The 21,664-nt window shown below is 45.1% G+C and overlaps 1 protein-coding gene across 2 annotated transcripts in view; it reads left to right on the top strand.

Annotated features, from left to right (window-relative positions):
- Positions 1–4,799: 4,799 nt before the first annotated feature.
- SS18 (SS18 subunit of BAF chromatin remodeling complex) overlaps positions 4,800–21,664 on the top strand; it is a 43,652-nt gene continuing 26,787 nt past the window's right edge. For both annotated transcript variants that reach the window (XM_054394596.1, XM_054394597.1), the window contains exons 1-3: positions 4,800–4,868; positions 7,902–7,978; positions 9,874–9,958. In XM_054394596.1, the coding sequence (XP_054250571.1) occupies positions 4,800–4,868; positions 7,902–7,978; positions 9,874–9,958 (231 nt within the window). The remainder of the gene's footprint in view (positions 4,869–7,901; positions 7,979–9,873; positions 9,959–21,664) is intronic.

The following is a 21,664-nucleotide window of genomic DNA, read 5'->3' on the forward strand; positions in this document are numbered from 1 at the left end:
ACGAAATGATTCTATGATTCTAAGCAGATGTGGGAAATGCCACCAAAGTCAGGAGATCACACAAGGTTCAGTTGGTGAAGAAATACTAAACCAAACCAACATTCTCTCCTTTTGCTCTCTTCCTTTTCCATCTACTAAAAGCTCCTTCCTTGGGATCTGCTCTGTTACCTGATTGTATTGCTGATATCAAACCCCACATGTATAAACACCTCATTATTTTTTAGATTTCAACAAGAAAAAGTAGTCCACCCTGAAAAAAAGGGACAAATTCAGCCCAGCTTCCTATTAGCAGGCTAAACAGCCCCAGGTCTCTCAGCTTCTCCTTGTCAGAGAGATGCTCCAGTTCCCCAGCATCTTCTTAGCCTCCATTGGATCCTCTCCATCAGTTCCCCTGTGCCATGAACTGGGAAGCCCAGAACTGGACACAATACTCCAGATGTGGCCTCACCAGAGAAGAGCAGAGAGGGAGGAGAACCTCCCTCAACCTGCTGCCCACACTCTTGTTGATGCACCCCAGAAGATCTGACTGAAACATATTTGCATTTGAAATTGATAGTGATGACCCAGATTTATGCATCTAAATCACAATTAAATAATGTTAAGGTTGCGAGGAGCTCACAAGAGCAAAGAAATGTGCAATTAAAGAGCAAATCCACCATATGCCCTTCCATATCTCAGCATATTGCAGTGCATTAAGAGAGACATAAAAGAGACACCCTGTTGTGGTGATGTGTTCTGAGACATGTGGCACAGCTCCACTGCAGCTAGCTCCTTCCCTGCCTCCATGCATCTGTGCCATTATTTAAAGGTTGAGTTTTGACTCTGCTTTTTTCCCTTCCTGTGGTGAAAAGGATGGAGCTGGGAGCTTTCCTTTCAGCATTTCCTGTGATCTGTTGCTGTTTATGGATGAGGGAGTCAAAAATGTTAAATGTGTGAATGAAAAATCAATGCAAAGGGGAATAGATGAGTTAATTTAATCATCAGACAGGATTAGGCAAAGGAGATGGTTTTAGTCATGGTGAATGAATGACCTAATGAGTTTATCAACAAAGCTGGGGAAGGGTCTAGACAACAGGGCTGGTGAGGGACCTGGGGCTGTTTAGTGTGGAGAAGAGGAGGCTGAGGGGAGACCTCATTGCTCTCTACAGCTCCCTGAGAGGAGGCTGCAGTGAGGTGGGGGTTGGTCTCTTTTCCCTAGTATCAGGTAATAGAAGGAGAAGAAATGGCCTCAAGCTGCCCCAGGGGAGGTTCAGGTTGGATATTAGGAAATTTTCTTTCCTGCAAGAGTGGTCAGGGATTGGAACAGGCTGCCCAGGGAGGTGGTGGAGTCATCATCCCTGGAGATGTTCAAGAAATGTGTGGGCATGGCAGTTGGGGACATGGTAGTTGGGGACATGGTTTAGTGGCCATGGTGGTGTTGGTCTGATGGCTGAACTTGATGATTTTAGAGGTCTTTTCCAACCAAAACCATTCTATGATTCTATATCATCCCCTAAAACCTGACACAGTTGAATTCCAAACACTGTTTTCCAGTATTTTGCATGGAAATAGGAATGTACTACAATATTTCACAGTAATTTGGACCCTTTTGGGAAATACAATGAGAAATTGCCCCTTTCATTTTAAGATTCCTCCCCTATTGCATCCTTTGAGTGTATTTTTTCCCCTTGACTCAAAACTAACCTGAAAATGTGGGAGAATGTAGAACATTTAGATCTTAAAAGCAATGTCTATATGGGTGACATATAACACTGTGATCCACAAGACATCCCAAACTGAAGTATTTTATAAACAGAGGTTGAGTAACTAGAGGGTAAGAGCAAGGAAGTTATACCTGTGGCAAGAGAAAAACATTCTACGGAATTCCCAGTGTTCCAAGGATTTCATGAGAGCCTTGAGATACTTTCAGGCACCTCACCAGTGCTCTGGAGCCAGGTGGGTACTTTTCCTGAGGAAATAAGTCCTTGGAATTCCATTTGCAGTGGGCTGGCAGATGGTACCTTCTGATTACACACTGATTTGGCCACGGCTGTCTTGCATTCTAGGATTCTTTGTTGTTGTTTGTAGTAACAAGGAGTAGCATCAACTTGAGCACAGAGCCATTGTGGAAAACATGGAATGGTTTGGGTTGGAGGAGACCTTAAAGATCATCTTGTTCCAACCCTCCTGCCATGGGCAGGGACACCTTCCACTAGCCCAGCTTGCTTGAGGCCTCATCCAACCTGGCTTTCAACACTGCCAGGCTTGCAGCCTCCACAGCTTCTCTGGGCAACCTGTTCCAGTGCCTCAGCCTTGCCATGGGGAAGAATTGCTTCTTCATGTCCAATCTAAATCCAGCTTCTTCCAGTTTGAAGCCATTATCCCTCATCTTGTCACTTCATACCTTTGTCAAAATTCCCTCTCCAGCTCTCCTGTAGCCTTCAGGTACTGGAACCCAACCGACTAGTCCAAGAAATAGCTCCACATATACCATGGGGATGAGTGAAATGCATAGAAACAAACATCCTAATGGATATGCTGGAATCACTCCTCCTCCTCAGCATGACCTACAGTGCAAGGAGTGGGCCAGAGACATTTTTTTGTAGTGGAGAGCAAGCCAGCTAAGCATCACATCAGCTCAGGGTCCTGCATAATCTGAAGAGACAGAGCAGAAGCAGTGCCATTCTGGTAACAGAGAGCATCAGGCCCAGGTGGCCAGCCCGTAGAGAGGGAGATGCTGTAGGAATACATGAACAGCTTGGAGCCAGCAGCCTGGGAACTGGCTGTCAAGGGAGAAAAGCAGGGGTGATGGGCAGCCACAGTAAATCCTAGGACAGCAGAGCCAGGAAGAGTAATCTCCATGGGGCTGGGGAAAGAAGCCAGCCTTGACATAGTGTGAGGAGAGAGCATGCCAGTTGGGAAGCAGCTGTACAGCCACAGGGTAGCCACGGATGCCACTGACAAATGTGAGCTGTAACCAAAGGGGTTAGAGCTTGAGGGGAGAGCCAGGGACTTCAGCCAGCAACAGCTAAGGAGCAGTGCAGGCGATGCACTGAGTGAGGAACAAGACAGAGGGTCTGTGGTGTGATGCCGTGTCACCGAGTCGTGTCCCCTCAGCCACAGCAGCAGCAATCAGTTCACAAAAGGCCACAGCCTGGAAAGGAGACATCTCACAGCCTGTGAACCTGAGATGAAAAGCACACAGGCTGAGCAAGGGCTGTGCCTGGAAAAAGAAACTTTAAAAAGCTTCAGTTTTTTTGGTTGGTTGGTTTTGGTTGGTTGGTTGGTATTTTGGGTTTTTTTTGTTTTGGTTGGGTTTTTTGTTTTTTTTTTTTTTTTTTTTTTTTTGGTTTTTTTTTGAGTTTACTGTACCACTACCCTTTGAAACTGCAATCCTTGTAAAGAAGAGGAGCTGGAGCCCCTCTGCTGTGAGGACAGGCTGGGAGATTTGGGGTTGTTTGGACTGAAGAGGGCTGCAGAGACTTTCCTCTGACCTTCCAGTACTTCAAGGGGACCGGTAAGAAAGATGGGAACAGACTTTGTAGCAGGGCTTGTTTTGACAGAACAAGGGGTGACGGTTTTAAACTTAAAAAGGGAGATTCAAAGTGGTTCTACACCGAGAGTGGTGGAGAAGTGTCAGATTCCCCATCCCTGCAACCGTCCCGGGTCAGGTTGTTCGGGGCTCTGAGCAACCTGCTGTAGTCGCAGCTGTCCCTGCTTAGCGCAGGAGGGGTGCACTAGCTGAGCTTTGAAGGTCCCTTCCCGCCCAAACCATTCTGTCATTCGATGAACACCTAACACTTCGACAGCTACGTGAGGATCTTTGACGACACCGAGATTCCCTCCAGTGGCCGCACCGAAAAAAAATCAAGGCGGATCTTAGCACTTTCAGCGTCTGTCATTTATTCAAAGTTGCAGCCGTAGCTGCTTCTCCTTGCTCCGTGTCTTTCTCACGGTAGAGAAGCTGCAGCCGCCGCGGTCGGTGAGGGAAAGCCGTCCGGCACCAAGGAGATGGAGGGCGCAGAGCTGCTCTTTACAACTTTTTCTCCACAGGTTTTCCCCCCACACACACCTGTCAGCGTGGGCAGCACAGGCGCTGCTGAAGGAGCAGCACCGCAGATGGCAAAAGCCTCACGACGGCAGCGGCAGCTCCCGCTGCGGTTACACTTTGCCCTCCACTGCAAAGTACCCTCCTGAGCGGCAACCGCTACAGCCCCACCAGGGAAGCGCAACCCCCGCCACGGCCAACCCCCGCCACGGCCAACCCCCGCCACGGCCAACCCCAGCTGCCTCCCCGAGGTAACTGCCCCGCCCCGCGCCGGAGCGAGCTGCCCGGGCGCAACCAACTATGGCGCTGGATAGAGGGGGAAAGAGAGTGCCGCCCCTGTATAACGTGCGCACCGCAGCGCTCACACAATTTCTTCCCTCCCCCGCCATGGGTCGTACCACTTTGCTGCCTGTCCGGCGCTGAGGCGCGTTGCGCTGGAACGTACCAAGTCGGCGGAGGGAAAAGGGTAGCCATGAAGGTCGCGCGTTGAGGGGAGGTCATGTTCGAAAAGCGCAGCCCCGACTCTCGGTCCCGTTATTTTGGCCGAGAGATGTAAGATGGCCACGGCCTCATGGGGTCTGTCCCCTTGCAGCGGGAAAGGAAGAGGAGCCGCCGGCCTTGCTTAACCCTTCCCCGGCGGGACGGCGTTGGGCCGTCCCGCTGGCAGCCGCCCCCGCCCCCCGCGTTCTTCCCGGCTCGCTGCCGCCTCCCGCCGCTGCTGGTTCCGCGGGGTGCCTGAGCGGGCGGCGGGCCCTGCTGCGAGCGGCGCGACATGTCGGTGGCGTTCGCGGCCCCGAGGCAACGGGGGAAGGGCGAGATCACGCCGGCCGCCATCCAGAAGGTGAGGGCGAGAAGAGAGGACGGACCAGGCCTCCTGCCGCCGGACCGCGAGGGAAAGGGGGTGGAGGCAGCGTCCTGGAACGCCAAGGCCCCGGCGGCGAAGTGGGGTTAGGGGGAAGGCGGCAGGGCCTGGCGCGTTCTGTCGCAGAGGTGCTTAGACACTTGTTCGGGGGTCCTGGGGCTGGAGAGAGGCGAGGAGCGGGCGGGCCGTAGCTGGGCGCGGAGGCCGCGCCGGGGTGGGGCAGGCGGTCCGTGTCCCAGCCCCCATCCGCCCCCAGCTGTCCCGAGCGCTGCCGGAGCCGCGGGCCCGAGTTAACCCCTGACGCCTCGGCCTGGCACGATGGGGAGGAAAACGTGAAGAAACCCCTTTCTGTGAAGGGGGGAGGGGGTGTCTGCAAGTCGGACCCTAGTCGGCTTTTACCTAAACCCCGCCAGACCCTGGGCTCTGCCTTCGCGGGGTGAGCGGCGGCTGCAGCTCCCCAACTTGGTCGGCCAGGTAGTAAGGCTTCCTCCGTAAAACTTCAGTGTGATTAAAGAACATTGTGGTCGGAGCCAGGGACAGTGACTCCGGACAGTGATTCCATTGAAGTTTTTTTGTGAGAGTGAACAAGTCAACTCGGCAAAGCGATCGAAGAAAAGCATCCATAGGATTTGTAATAATCCACTGTGGTTTGCATTGGCAGAAGCCAAGGAGCCGTGTTCAAGCTCACTGTTAACTTGGTGGTATTTAGAAACTTAAGTGAAGTGTAAATAGCCACGAATCAGATTTGAGATTACTACAAGCTCCTTATGTAGGAGTCTTTTGAGTAGATACAACTAGTCAAGAGCAAGAGTGTCTAGGTGTTGCAGGGATCAGGACCTCAAGGAATGCCCTGGAGTTACAAAGAGGACTTCCAAGGTACTGTAGCAGAAGACAATACCTGGGAAGTTTAGATGAAAAATACATACCCGCTGGGTGGAAAGCTGCCTAAAGGGAGGCAATAGAGACTTCAGGTTGCTGGGGTGCATATGGAGAATGCAGACAATTAAGTTTCTGTTGTGCTGTAGCCACACCATTAATTTGATGGCAGTGTGCTGGCAAACCCTACTGTAGTTCAAGCTGAAGAATCTTTGTCATGTACATAAGCTGTCAAAGCCCTAGAGGTGTCTTCATGCATCTGAAAACTAAATTCTCTTTTGATGGTAGGTGTTTATAACTCTTTTAAAGAGCTGTTTCAATGTTGTGCCTGCACTGCTCAATCACAGCTGTGTAAAACAGTGTCTGCAGCCCCATCTGAGATGTGATTGTATTCCCTCTTGTTTGCTTTCCTCTTGGCCCTTGTATATATGCCTCCTCCCCCTCTTCCCAGAAGTTCCAGCTTGTGTGGTGACAGTGAAGAATGCAAATATCTAACAGTTGGCAGTCTCAAGGTTAAGCCTGTCTGCTAAGCTTTTTGTCTGTGGCCTTCCTCTGGAAGCTGGGAGACATTCTGAGGAGAGCCTTGATTCAAGGCTTTCTTTGCAAGTGCTCTGATCAACTTTGATGTTAAAGGTATTAGCTCCTTTTATCTTTTTTTTCTTCTTGTGAAAATGGCCACTGTGTTTCATCTAAGTCTTGCTGTCCCTACGTGTGAAGAGTGTGTCTGTGTAGCAGTGTTTCTGGTCCTCTTTGCACTTCAGCTACAGTTCTGAGGCTCAGACAAGAACTCCAAATCCTGTAGTTCTGTCTGTTTAGTCCCTAGTGGCAGTTTTTCCAGATCCAGCAGTTTCAAATAAGAGAATTGCTCAGTGATCTTTCTAGTCAGTTCTGGTTGTTTGAATTTAGGAAGGCTTGGTTGGTTGGCTCATCCTTACATGGATAGGAGTCCAGAGCATGCTGCATGAGGTTTCTTCTGACTCCATATCACTCCCATAGTGGAGATGGATTAGTCAGAAGGAAAAAAAAAAAGTGTCAATACTTGACAGTAATTATTTTTTCTTTGCTCTAGACTTTGTTTAGGTTGGGTTCCCAAGGAAATGAAGGTGGTAGAATGGCACTGTGCTTCCTTTGGACAAGCAGGAGTGTTTTGGCTAGTCTGGAAGAAGGAGAGAGTCTTGCAGTCTTTTTGTTTTTTGACTTTCAGCAGCAGGGTAAAAGTGATCTCAGCCAGCTTTCCTAGTGAGAGCAAAGGGATAAATTAGCACAAAAAAGTCCCATTTGACAGTAAACTTTCCATTTAATTCAGTTGACTTGGGTGGTTTGGCTGGTGGCTAAGATTAGCCATGACTCTGCTGACTCTTGTCTGATCAGAGTGCAGGAGAGTGGTTTAAAAGACATGAGTGTGGGGGTGGGCAGCTCTAGGAAACCAGGCTGTATTACTTGTACTGTTTATGGAGCTTGGAACACACTGAATTGGTGAGCTTTTTGTAGGAAGCCTTGAGATCTGCACTTCCCCATGATTTTAAGACTGCTTTTGTTTTTCTGATCAGAAAATTAATTTACATACGTTCCTATTCCTGGACACTTCTATGGTAGAATAGATCTTTTGTGGCCATTATACAGATTATTTATAAAGTGCAGTTTAGTTAGAGATTGTTCATGTAAATACAACCTGGCTTTTCAGTTCACTTCCTGAAACAAACCTGTCTGGTAAGCTCAATTTCCATCAAAAATCATTTCAAATGCCTTTTATTGTTAAATTTTTGAGCAGTTGCAGGCACTAGGAGAAGCCAAACCTGGGGCATAGCTTTTTAAGTAAATTTCTTGGTAGAGATCAAATGAAGAAATGCAGAAGTATGAAAACTTCATAAGAACTTGGTGCAGAACCAAGTTGAGGTATTTGAATAGGAAGCTTCTCATGTGTAGCTAGAACAGTGATGTGAAACCCTGAAACTGGAAGTTGTAAAACTAATTGGAGGGAAACTGGGAGCAAGAATCTTCTATAAGTAATTGAAGTAGAACTCTGTGGAATACTACTATTTGTTGTTTGTTTGTTTTTTTTTTTAAGTTCTGAGGAGTAAGACTCTTTTGCTCAAAGAACATGAAACTTAATCCAAACTTTCTTTTTTCTTTCAGATGTTGGATGAAAATAACCATCTCATTCAGTGTATAATGGACTATCAGAACAAAGGAAAGACGTCTGAATGCTCTCAGTAAGACATTAATACAAATCTGCTGGGTGAACATCCATCTGGATCACCATTCTTGACATCCTTAGCTCACATTCTAGGGGAGCTGTGCTAAGAAGAATGGAACATTTTTGCTACAGATACTACACTTGAAATTTATGGGATTTTTCTCTGCCATGTGGCTACCAGTTCTGTCACTGAAATGTTGCAACTTGCCTTCTGCAAGATCATCAGAGAATCATTGAAAGGTTTGGAAGGGACCTTAGAGATCATCTAGTTACAACCCTTGTGCCTTGGACAGGGTCACCTCCTACCAGACTAGGTTGCACAAGACAAACTGATGTCATGGTGGTGATGCTTATAAAAGTGAGGACTGAATAAACAAGATCTTTTTGCTCTGCATCATAATTACCCTTGGAGGAGTCAGGCAGTTTTCATCTCAGACTTTTCAAAGTCGTGTGGCAATGGAGCTTTGGTCTTCCTGATGGCATGTTTGAAGCTCCCTGCTTATCAAGAACAAACAAGCTTGCCTTAAAATTTTGGCTTGCCAGAATATCCTATGTGGACTTGGTGTCCAGTGGGATCTCTGGAGAGTGATCTTAGAGAGCTGTGGAAGGAAGGAATTATTAAGGAATATTATTTTCCCATTACTATTCTCTGTAATTGGATGATCATGGTACCCCTGTAATCAGACAGAGTTGTGTAACAGATGGGGCAGGCTCCAGATGGCTCCAGTCCCTCACTGGGACAACTGGGAGTAGGAGAGGGGAGTAATTGGTGTGTTTACTTTAAGAGAATGCTTTTCTTGTAGCATAGTTACTGTACTAAGCTGTTGGCAAACCTCTGGTTCTGTATTTGTAATCTGTTCCTGCTCTCAAGGTTATTTTCCTGACTGAGCTAGATGTTGAGACTCTGGAATACAGACCTTCCTTCCCCCTGCATTTCTAACATATAGGCAAGACATGAAGTAGGTGACCTTCAGGGGAAGTTCCCATTTGGGTTCAAAATGGTTATTTAATTTACTTATTTATTTCTCCCCCCCCTGCCCTGTTGTAGATTGCTGGGTTTTGTTCAGCCAAGTAGTTCTGGTGCATGTCCTTTTGCTTCAAAGAAGGTGATTTGACAGTGCTGGCTTAATGGTTGGACTTGATGATCTCAAAGGTCTCTTCCATCCAAAGGGATTAGGGAGAAGGTCAGGTAGGGCCTTCAAGGAGGGAAGATTTAGAGTGGAGATTAGGAAGAAATTCTTTGCAGTGAGGGTGGTGAGACACTGGAACAGGTTGCCCAGGGAGGTTGTGGATGCCCCCTCCCTGGAGGTGTTCACAGCCAAGCTGGACAGGGTGTTGAGCAACCTGGGCTAGTGGGAGGTGTCCCTGCCCATGGCAGGGGGTTGGAACTAGATGGTCTTCAAGGTGCCTTCCCACCCAAACCATTCTGTGATTCTTCAGCAGAAAACCCAATCCATACCAAACTGCCAAAGCTCAGGGTCCTGCTGCAATGTTTGCACTGCTCTTGGTCACAATTCACATGAATCTGTGATCCTTATATCTGGGGACATAACAGAAGGGGCTCTCTTCCATTAGTGTTTGTGAGGATAAATACACCAAACATAGAATACTTGCACACTGTGTATATTTCCTGGTGACTTAGTTTGGGGCAGGAGGTGAAATAAGTGAGAATGGTGTCACCCAGCTTTTGATTTGGGATAAGACAGAGAGGTAGAGAACGTAGAGGCATAGGTTTGGAGACATTGGGAAAGATTGGGTGATAGGTGAGAGTGAGGGAAAAGCCTTAGAATTCCAAATAATGGGCCTCTTGGATCTTGTTTTACATAGGGAACTTTCTTTGCATGTGTAGAATTAAATTGAGATGTCAGTGTGTTTGTGACTTAAGATCTACTTTGCTTTATTTTTTGCTAGATACCAGCAGATGCTGCACACAAACTTGGTTTACCTAGCCACGATAGCTGACTCCAACCAGAATGTGCAGTCTCTACTACCAGCAGTAAGTACAAAACAGTGTGTGCAAGTAGGAAATAGATTTCATTTGAGTTTCCTGGATGGGGGGGAAAAAAAACCCCAACAAAATCAAAACCAAACCAGTGTTTGGGGTAACAACCACATATTTAGCCTCTGGTTTATTGTATGCAGTATCTCTATGCTGTGTTTAGGGTCATCTCACTGCTTAGGTCTTGAGCAGTCTGACTTGTGTAACTGATTCTGAACTGAATAAACAGAGGACTGGTTACCCAGGCTGCTTTTTAGCATCATGGAATTGGTTTGGTTGGAAAAGACCTTTAAGACTGAGTCCAGCTGTTCTCCACCTCTGCCAAATCTAGTGCTAAACCATGTCCCTCAGCACCACATCTCTGTCTCTTTCCAGCACCTCCAGGGATGGGGATTCAACCCCCCTCCTGGGCAGCCTGTGCCAGTCTTTGAGAACCCTTTCAAGGAAGAAATTTCTTCTAATCTCCATCTTAAACCTTCCCAGGTGCAATTTGAGGCCATTTCCTCTTGTCCTAGCACTTTATTACCTCCTTCCAACCTCCTTTCAGGGAGCTGTAGAGAGTAATGAGGTCTCCCCTCAGCCTCCACTTCTCCAGACCAACCAGCGTCAGGTCCCTCATCTGTTCCTCACCAGCCCTGTTCTCCAGACCCTTCCCCAGCTTCTTTGCCCTTCTCTGGTCATGCTCCAGCTCCTCAATGTCTTTCTTGGAGTGAGGGGCCCAAAACTGAACCCAGTACTCAAGGTGTGGCCTCACCAGTGCTGAGTACAGGAGGCAATCACTTCCCTGGTCCTGCTGGTCACACCATTGCTGATCCAGGCCAGGCTGCTGGTGGCCTTCTTGGCCACCTGGGCACACCCTGGCTCGTGTTCAGCCAGCTGCTGATCAGCATCCCCAGGTCTTTCTCTGCTGGGCAGTTTCCAGCCACTCTGCCCCAAACCTCTGGAGTGTTCATGGGGTTGTTGTGACCCAAGTGCAGCACCTGGCACTTGGCCTTGTTGAGCCTCACACAGCTGGCTTCACCTCACTGATCCAGTCTGTTCATCTCCCTCTGCAGAGCCTCCCTAGCTTTGAACAGATCTCCACTCCCTCTCAGCTTAGTGTTATTTGCAAACTTACTGGAGTGCCTCACTCCCCTTGTCTGAACCATTGATAAGGACATTAAATAGATCTGGCCCCAGTGCTGAGCCCTGGAGAACACAAAGATAATCTTAGATGGATTCATTTTTTTTCTTAGCTGAGCACTCCAGTGGTGTGGCTCCTAGTCAGCTCCTACAGCACTACTTTTTTTTCCCTCTTACATTATGTAAAGCTGGGGGAATCAAGATCCTGTTAGTATTTTTTGTTGGCATATCATCTCTTCTTTTGCAGCAGTGGAGTTAGATGGGTAAATCTTTATCTGCTTTTCTGTCCTTTAGGTGAGTCTCTTAAATTCTTTGCCCTGTGAAGGTAAATAATGGTAACATGCAAGAAAGGAGTTCACACAGGCTTAACATGAAGCATTCCTTGGATAATAGTTATTATCTTTATTCTTTTTTCATCTGGAATTTTCTGAAACTGTATTCCTGAACCTTTTATTTTGTAAGATTACCTCAGATTCCCCCCCACCCTCCCTTTGTCCATTTTTTTCTGGAGTAGTAAGGAAAGACACAACAAACATTAAACTAATTTGCTCTCTGCTTTTTGTGTTAATCGGAAAGCTCAGGGAGTTCATTGTGAGTACCACAAGGAAGTTTGGGGGTTTGGGTTTGTTTGTTTTTTTTTTTTTTCTGGTAATAAGACTTTTCTTGAATTAATACAGTCTTGATTCATTTCTGTAATATGAAGCTAAAAAGAATGTCTATAAAACAGCCATTCCTAGATACTAGTTCTCACCAACTGAAATTGAATTACTTTTTCTCTGGTCTCTGGAGAAGTGTTCTCCAATCAGTGCTACTGGTGAAGCATCCTTTCAAGTTGGTACCTAGAGGACTATAGAAACAGAGCTTCATTATGTCCAACCTGTTGTGCCTGTAGAGGCTTTTCTTTTTATAAATCCATGCTTGTAGCTGATGGGGAAGGAAAGAAACCTCTAAGAGGGCTGTGTGTATTACTCAACTAATATGATATGTTTTTAGAGGCTTAATTCATATCCTGGTTCTGATGACAACTGGAAATGAATTTGACCTTATCCTAGTCCCTGGTGAGCAGCCCAGTACTTAAAGTTGTATGTGATGACATTCTTTTCTTCAAAGAAAATGAAGATAGGGCCAGGGAAGACTTTCGCAGATCAGTACTGAAGAGCATTTCTGATCTTGGATGTAAGCAGTGAGAAAACAGCAAGCATAGTGTGATTTTTGTTGGGGAGGGGGAAGGAGTCCCCTTCAGACAACTGTGAAAGCAATAATGACGTAGAATCTTTTTTTCTTTCAAACATCCAATTTTCATTTTGGATTTTAAATCTATAACCTGAGCATAGATGCTCTGACTTACCAAGTCAGGTCTTTGAACATCTGCCTGAAATGTGGTAACATAATCAGATAAACCAACTTTTCCTTGTAGGTTTTAGGAAAATATTCTTTAAATTCTTTCTATCTTCCCCCAAAAACTTCAGCCAGAATAATTTGGGAGCATGTAAGCCACTGTTTCTTTTTTAATGCAAGATAAACTACTTCCCACTGTTTTCCTTTATTAGCAGTCTGTAGAAGAGCTGATGAGGTTCAAGCTGACTTGCAGGTATTATGTTTCTGTTAGCCATGCTTCTCTGTCAGCTGTTCACACTGAATTCAGGGGTTGTGGGTGGCAACAGTTAAATATGGAGTGTGTAAACATCTATTTTTAATAGTAAAATCCATCAGCTTGTTGATACTACCACTGCAGTAGTTTACCACATTGCTTAGGGTGGCTTGAGGCTGGATAGCTTCTGAAGTTGGATTGTATCTGATCTGTTTGTACCTAGAAAATTGTTCCTCTAGTAAACTATGTGTTTTCTTTTGTTTATTTTTTTGTCTTGTTTTAAATCTGGTAAATGCACTCTAAAGAAACTTCACAACTTATCTATTACTTCTTACAAAATGCTTTATGTGATAGGATGAGGTTGAAAAGAGAGTACTGCTGTTAAGATAGCATTCAGTGTGAAGGAAGAGCCAAAAGAAGAGTCTTGTTCATTGAAGTTTTACTGTAAGCTAAAAGTGACTTGAACCTGAGTGCTAACTCTGTGTCCTCTCAGTATTGCTTAGACTTCATGCTTCATATTGCTAGGAAAAATGCTTGTGGCCACTTGTGTGCCTCTGTCCACACCTTTTGGAGGGCACTGTTCTGATCTAACAACTGTTCCATACTTTCTGGAAGTATGGAATTGCCTATGGAGAACCAGATAAACCTTAACACTGAACAAATCTAGTGAACCAGAGAAATGCTTCCATAAAGAGGCCCAGGAAGTGAGGAAGAGGTGAAACAGGTGAAGCAGGCACTGCAGAGTGTGGCTGAAGGGAACCAGAAAGGCTTTGAAACTCCAGTGTCATAACAAAGCTCTGTCTGTCTGTGTGCATGATGCATTTTGGGTATTAAATTATGTGTTGAAAGCCAGCTTGGCTGGGGCCTTGAGCAAGCTGGGCTAGTGGAAGGTGTCCCTGCCCATGTCAAGGGGTTAGAACTAGATGATCTCTTAGGTCCCTTCCAACCCAAACCATTCTATGAATGTCTGAACAAGTGGAAAGTCCTGGATGATCTGAAATACACTTTTTAATTTTTTTTTTTTTCTTCAGAGGGGTAATGGTCAATATGTGGTTTTAATACCTGTACTTAGTTTGTAGAAACAATTCAGACCCTTGGAATTGAACTCTGCTGTTTTTTAATAGCCCATGTTTTGAACATAAAAGTTGTCAAAAAAATGTTAATTGACTTACCATGGTACTGTTTTTCCTTGGAAAAAAAAGCAAGCTGGCATTCAGAAAAAATACAGCTCAGTTTTATTAGTTTAAACTAAGATTTACAAATCAAGCTGTTAGAGAAGGTGAGAAGAACCACACATTAAATATAGTTGTGGTGCAGTACCAAGCACCTGGGGAAGTCTGGTATCTGTGGTAGGACAACAGAAAGTCTGTGGTTAAGCTGCTTTCCTGTTGATCACAATTGGCATTGGTCTTGAAACCTCTGGCTTAATTCTGTGTATATTCAATGCCAGTGTATTGAGTTAGTTTTAAAACAGATAGTGGTGTATTCTGCTTTAGCCTTTCAGTTTTGGGTACTTCAAAACAAGAAAGACATTGAGGTGCTGGAGTTGGGTGTAAAGAAGAGCAACTAAGCTGTTGAAAGGCCTAGGTCTGAGTCCAGTGAAGAGTGGCTGAGGAAACTGGGACTGTTCAGTTTGAGAAATCACAGAATTGTCAGGGTTGGAAGGGACCTCAAGGCTCAGCCAGTTCCAACCCCCCTGCCATGGGCAGGGACACCTCACACTACAGCAGGTTGCTCACAGCCACATCCAGCCTGGCTGCAAAAACCTCCAGGGATGAGGCTTCCACCACCTCCCTGGGCAACCTGTGCCAGTGCCTCACCACCCTCATGGGGAAGAGTTTCTTCCTAGCAGCCAATTTGAATTTACCCATTTCTGATTTCTTGTTTTTTTTTTTTTTTTTTTTTTTTTCCCTCCCCGTTCCCCCTAGTCCTGTCATTACCTGACACTCTAAAAAGTCCCTCCCCAGCTTTCTTGTAGCCTCCTTCAGATGCTGGAAGGCCACAAGAAGGTCTCCTGGGAGCCTTCTCCTCTCCAGGCTGAACAGCCCCCAACTCTCTCAGTCTGTCCTCATAGCAGAGCAGCTCCAGCCCTCTGCTCATCCTGGTGGAGGATGGTTGAGGGATGGTTGAGGGAAGACCTCATTGCTATCTACAACTACCTGAATGACAATATAAAGAGGTAGGTGCTGGTCTCTTGTAACAGAGATTTAGTGATGGAACAAGAGGGAATGGCCTCAAGCTGTACCAGGGGAGGTTTTGGGCTGGACATCAGGAAAAAATCTTTCACTCGAAGTAAAGAATTAGAACTGGCTGCCCAGGGAGATGGTTGAATCCCCATTCCTGGAGGTGTTTCAAACAGGCAGAGATGTGGTGCTGAGGGATATGGTTTAGCACCAGCTAAACCATGGTAGAGGTAGAATCTTAAGGCTGTCTTCTCCAACCAAAATGATTGTGTGATTGTGTGATTGTGTGGAGAGGGAGATATTTTCATTCTGCATCAGCTGAGATTAAGCACAGGGCTGTGTAAATGGCTGTGTTAGCACAACTGAAAGGTGTTGTTGGAAACAGAGGTGGAGGCACTGCCTTTAGCCAGCAATTCCACTAAAAATATCAGTACCAGAACATGGGAATTGAAGTTGTCAGTGTGTTAGGTGGGAATTCAAAGACCATTCATGTGCTCCACCTTGAATAAGACCATCACTAACTTGTGCAAGCTTCTTTGCATGTTTTGCTCATCAGGTGTGTCCACGTGGGGAGCTAGTGCACTGCACACAGAAAACTCCTTGTGCTGCCTGCTGACTTCTGTGGCTGATTTAGAAATCAGTAAAATAGCAGCCAGCTTGAGTAAGGAGCATGCTCTGAGCTGTAATTCCTATTTGAAGGTGTGATTTGCTTCTCTGTAGGACAGAACCTGCACAATCAACACCCATTTCAAGCTTAGTTTGAGAGCTGTACCAAGCAGCCTGTTAACCTAGATGCCAAGCCTATGTGGTTTTGCTGTTTGCCCAGATGCTCTGAGGTGTCTGCAGGATTCTTTCTGCTTTGAGTGAGACCTTCTATCTGCAGTAGAGGTGGAATTTTAATCTTAACTTGGTAATCACAAGCAAAGCCTGTAAATATTGGAGCAGACATTAAAAGCCAAAGAGGCAAGAGGTAAGCAGCTGTTAAGAGAAAGCTGCTGCTTTTGAGGCCAGATGTGAGCTGCATGTTCTGGGGGAATCATAAAATACCCTTGAAGTTGTCTAATTTCTAGTTTTGTTCTAGTTTTCACAGTTCCCCAAATTAATGTCTGCACATAACTTATGCCTAGTGACTTAGAATGAAACCATCTGAATTCATACCTCCTTGCTTAGTTTTTGATTGAAACAATTTCTATTTATATCAAGAGTCAAAGAGTTTTGGTGGTTGTTCTTGAGAAGAGCTGTTGCTATGTGGACATGAAGTATTTTAGGGTTGAATTTTTCTGGTGGTTAAAGTGAAACTAAAGAATATTGGTAAAGTGAAATACTGAATTAATAAAGAATATTATGTTAGAGAATATTTAAAGAGTGCTATATGAAATTTGATCATGGAATTATTCAGGCTGGAAGAGACCTCTAAGATTCATAGATTGATAGAATACCAGCTTGGAAGGGACCTCAAGGATCATCTCATCCAACCTTAAAAGATCATTGAGTCCAACCATTAACCCAGCACTGCCAGGTCACCACTAAACTATGTTCCTCAGCACCACATCCACACCTCTTTTGAGCACCTCTAGGGGTAGTGACTCCACCACTGCCCTGGGCAGCCAGTTCCAGGGCTTTTTAACCCTTTCAGGGAAGAAATTGTTCCTAATGTCCATTCCCTGGGCCAACCTGAGGCTGTTGCCTCTTGTCCCATTGCTTGCTACTTGGGAGAAGATAATGACACCCAGTTGGCTGTAACCTCCCTCAGGGCACTGTAAGGAGTGAGAAGTTGATGCACCTAGAGAGTGCAATTTCCTCTTTAAACAGAGTGTTTCAGTATTACATTATGCACAGTTTCAACAGTTCAAATACTAAGTCAGAATTTCTCTGATTTTTTGAAGGCGCTGATGTAAATCCAGATTTAGAAACTGGTTATGTTGAATTCATAGATTTATAGAATGGCTTGGACTGGAAGGGACCTTCAAGGTCATTCAGTTCCAACCTCGCAGCCATGGGCTCTAGGGACACCTTCCAGCAGCCCAGCTTGCTCAAGGCCTCATCCAACCTGGCCTTGAACACACTTCCAGGGAGGAAGCATCCATAGCCTCCCTGGGCAACCTGTTCCAGTGTCTCACCACCCTCACTGGAAAGAATTTTTCTTTTTTCTGCTAGTGTCATAACTGGTGGTCAATTACACTTGTAATTAACTTGACTACTTGGACATGATTGTAAATGCTTTTCCCATAGAAATGCTCCCTTGCTGAGAATTGATCTAACTTATTTGTGCTAGCTCAGATGCTCTCAGTACTCAAATGCCCTGCACCTTGTAGAGGAGGAGTTGTAACCTGATTAAATAAAGCTTGCATCTTTCAAATCTCAAAAACGTGTTCCTTTATGAACTTATTTCCCAGTCTGAAGTCTCAGCAAGCACTCTGCAGGTGCCATCACCAGCTCTCAGCAGAGCCCTGTTCTCGGGAACTGGGACAGGTGCTGGGACAGTGGCAGTGTGATGCAGGCAGGGCAGGGCAGGGTGCCTCCTGGGCTGGGGAGTTTTGCTTTGCAGAAAATGGTATTTGAGAACTGAAAACAAAGGTGATCCATTGACTCCTGAGTTAGAGCTGCTCTTGGAAAGATCAGAAGGCTTTTCTGTTGGTGCTCCATGGAGCTTTTAATTGTTATTCTGAGGGAATTTGAAGCAGATTGTATTTTTGATAGTGTACTTCAGCTGTCTGTTGCTGTTTGTATTGATTAGCAATAGTGTGTTTGGGTGTGCTTAATGCTAGTTTCCTGTCTTCTTATGTTTTATTGATATGCCACCTCACTTTATATAGCAATAAAAGTTCCATAAACAAATCTTTCAGCCTGGTAAGAAAAATCCAATCGGGCAGAGAATCATAGAATTGTTTGGGTTGGAAAGAGACCCCTAAGATCATTGAGTCCAACCATCAACCTAACACCACCATGGCCAGTTGTGTAATTCCACGTGGCAGCTTTCATTGTTTATTGTCTTCCATTTGCTCTAATTTATTATTGAACAGAAAGTCCTCTAAAAAAGTGCAGTTTGGCTTTTAAAGTCTATGCTTTCAAATAACATTTGGGTTCAGGAGGATTTTTTTTGGGGGGGGGCTGCAAGTTGTCAGTTAATATTTAATGTTTTATTGTGGTTTTCTTGTCCCTTTTCTTGCTTAGTTTTCCATTTCAGAATTCCAGAGTTGCACTAAATAGCTTTTTTTTTTTTTTAAATTTTTTTTTTCATGCTCTGATAACTTTTAAATGCTCATAGAGGCTATAAATTGTATTCTGTGTGTTTGGGGAAGTGAGCCAAAAATTAGTGTTTAGCAAGTGGAGCTAATTTACATCTAATTCTTTCATTTGTTTTTTACTGATAGTGAAATGTTTAACATTTTCTGCTTTGTAATTGGAATAAATTCAATAGTGATTTTCATTTTCATTCCTCACTTATGCAGCAGAAGAAGAGAAGTAGCCTTTGGTTCTCTTAATCTAACAACCTTTGGATGTTGTTTCATCCTTCACATCTGGAGTGAATGGATAGGGTTCAGGTTGGATACATTTCCTTTCATGAAGGGTGGCAGGTTTCTTTTTTCCTGAATACTTGGCTTTTGAATCCTGTGGTTATTTTATATTTTTAAAGTCCTTTTTCATGCACAGTGCACCTTACTGAGGATACTCATTTTCCTGAACTTCTGTAAAGAACAAAAAGATTAAATGACCCAAGTTTTGTGGGTTTTGAATGCTTTGTTTCCTTTGGTCACTTTTTAAATTCAAGAATTATTTCATAAGAATGCTTTGGGTTGGAAGGGACCTTTAAAAATCATCTAGTTCCAACCCCCCTGCCATGGGCAGGCACACCTCCTACCAGACCAACTTGCTCAAGGCCCTGTCCAACCTGGCTTTCAACACTTCCAGGCTTGCAGCCTCCACAGCTTCCTTGGGCAGCCTGTTCCAGTGCCTCACCACCTTCATTGTTAATGATTTCCTCCTAATGGCTCATCTGAGTCCAGCTTTTTCCAGTTTGAAGTCCTCATACTCATCCTGTCACTCCATGCCTTTGTCAAAAGTCCCTCTCCAGCTCTCCTGTAGCCCCCTTCAAATGCTGCAGTGCTGCTCTAAGGTCTCCCTAGAGCCTTCTCCAGGCTGAACAGCCCCAACTCTCTCATCCTGCCTTCATAGCAGAGGTGCTGCAGCCCTCTAGTTGTAAAAGCCTGGATCAACTCCAGTAGAAATAGAGAAGTTGCTGTTTTAAAACAGGTTTTTTTACTTGTTTTTTTTACTTGTTTTCTTCTGTCTGCAGCTAATAGAAAAGTACTCGGGAGGAATTTCAGTGGGGAATAATTCTATCAGCTGGAGACATTTCTCTTTAATTACTATGAGATAGTGATTGGTTTATGACCCTGACACAAAGGCTTGTACCACACTTCAAAAATCTCCTCTGCAATATCCTACAGAAGTGTTCCAGTGGCATGTGTGGATGTGCAATTAGCTCTGAACCTTACTGAAACTTTAGTGTCTTCTGTTGATGAATTCCTCAGCCTTCTGTGATTTATGTGGTGTCCTCTGTGTTATTCCTTAATTTATTGACTATTCTCCTGAGGTTTTCTTTGTTGTTAGAGCATAAATTGGATGATCTACTTCTTGTATGTATCATACATTAAGCTGCATTTCTGTCATATCCTCTTGTGTTCGTTTCCTTTCCATGTACAAAAAAAAATATTCAAGAAGTCTATCCTTTGTGACTTGTTTCAGGTGATAACATTCAATATCTTGATTTTTGAGATGAGCCATCAGCAAGAAGCTCTTCTCCATGAGACACTGGAACGGGTTGCTCAGAGAAGTTAAGCAGCCTCCAAAGCTGGAGGTGTTGAAAGCCAGGTTGGCTGGGGCCTTGAACAAGCTGAACTTGGTCTACTAGAAGGTGTCTCTGCCCATGGCAGATGATCTTCAGGGTCTCTTCTAATCCCAACTATTCTATGATGTCTATTTTTTTTTAATTACCTTTTCCCACCAAACTGAGTGATGGAATTCTAGTACCCAAAGGGGGCTTACAAGAAAGCTTTGGAGGGGCTCCTTATAAGGGCTTGTAGTGGTAGGACAAGATGGAGTGGATTGAAGCTGGAAGAGGGCAGAGTTAAGACTGGAGATTAGGAAGAAATTCCTTCCAGTGAGGGTGGTGAGACACTGGAACAGGTTGCACAGGGAAGTTGTGGATGCTCTTTTCCTGGAGATGTTGAAGGCCAGGTTGGATGAGCTCTTGAGCAATCTGGGCTGGTGGGAGGTGTCCCTGCCCATGGCAGGAGAGTTGGAACTGGATGAGCTTTAAGGTCCTTTCCAACCCAAACTATTCTGTGAATCTGAGTTCTTGTGCTTCTTTTTATGGCTTACTTAAAACAGATGTTTCCTCTTTTGGAAGAAGAGTGGTTCCAAACTTGGTGTAACCCCCATATATTTATCCATGATGAATTTTACCTGGCACCATCCTGCTTATTCTTTTTTTCCACAGTTTTCAGTAATTAACCTTGCAACATCTACTAACAAGCATTTTCAGGGGACCCCTGTATGCTCCTTTATTCTTAGAACTTTATGTAAGACTCTTGCTCATTTTTTCCTTTTGGGCAGTTTCTGATCAGTGTGCACTCCCTGGACAACATATTTCTCCCAAAGGCTTTGGCAAAAAACTTAGGTCAAGCAGCTTTTTGTTAAATATCTGACTAAGTTTTGACAATGTCTAATGGATTAGAATAGACAGACAGTAGATTTCTACCCTCAGCAAGTTCACTGGTGATACAAAACTGGGAAGGGTGGCTGACACACCTGAAGCTTGTGCTGCTATCCAACAAGATCTGGACAGGCTGGAGAGCTGGGAGAAGGGAAACCTTATGAAGTTCAGTAGGGACAAGTGTTGAGTCCTGCATTGAGGGAGGAATAACACCAGGCACCAGTACAGGCTAGGAGTTGTCCTGCTGGACATGGAGGAAGATTTCAGAATCCCAGAGGACAGCAAGTTAATATTTGTGGCCAAGAGGGCCAAAGTTATCCTGGGGTCCATCAAGAAAAGTGTGTCCAGCAGGTCTAGGGAGGTTCTCCTCCCTTTCTACTCAGCCCCAGTGAGACCTGTGTCCAGTCTTGACTTGAACTCTAGGGTCTCCCTGGAGCCTTCTCTTTTCCAGACTGAACAGCCCCAACTCTGTCCCTGTAGGGGAGGTGCTTCAGCCTTGTGATCATCTTCATGGTTTCTGGACCCTCTCCAACAGTTCTATATCCCTCTTGAGCTGGGGACACCAGAACCGGATGCAGTACAGCAGGTGGGGGTCTCACCAGAACATATCAGAGGGACAGAATCACTTCCCTCATCCTGCTGGTCACACTGCTTTTGATGCAGCCCAAGGCATGGTGGCCTTCTGGGCTGTCAGTGCCCGTTGCAAGCTGCCTCACAGAGGCACCATCATGCCTATATTTGTGCAGCAACACCCAAAGTCCTGGTAGGATCTGGTCCTTTGAAGTACTTCACAGTGTTCACCATCAGCATGTTGCACGAGCATTGGATTTACTGATGAATTTCTTGGATTCCACATGGAAATCTTTTTAATTCTGAAAACCATTTCACCCTGGATAGGTTTTGGCTTTGCTCTCTGCTGACATGGGGCTGTTGTCACACTCTGAGCTCTGGCTGCTCATGTGGAGGTACCAAGCGTGTTGGTTTTACTGCTCTGCCAAAATATACTTCTAAATAAAAATTAAACATAGTCTGTCTGGTTTATTTTTTTGTTGTTTCTTCCTCTGTATGTCAGTTTGGGATCATTTCTG

The sequence above is a fragment of the Indicator indicator genome, chromosome 31 (genome assembly GCF_027791375.1).
Source record: "Indicator indicator isolate 239-I01 chromosome 31, UM_Iind_1.1, whole genome shotgun sequence".
Taxonomy (NCBI): Eukaryota; Metazoa; Chordata; class Aves; order Piciformes; family Indicatoridae; genus Indicator; species Indicator indicator.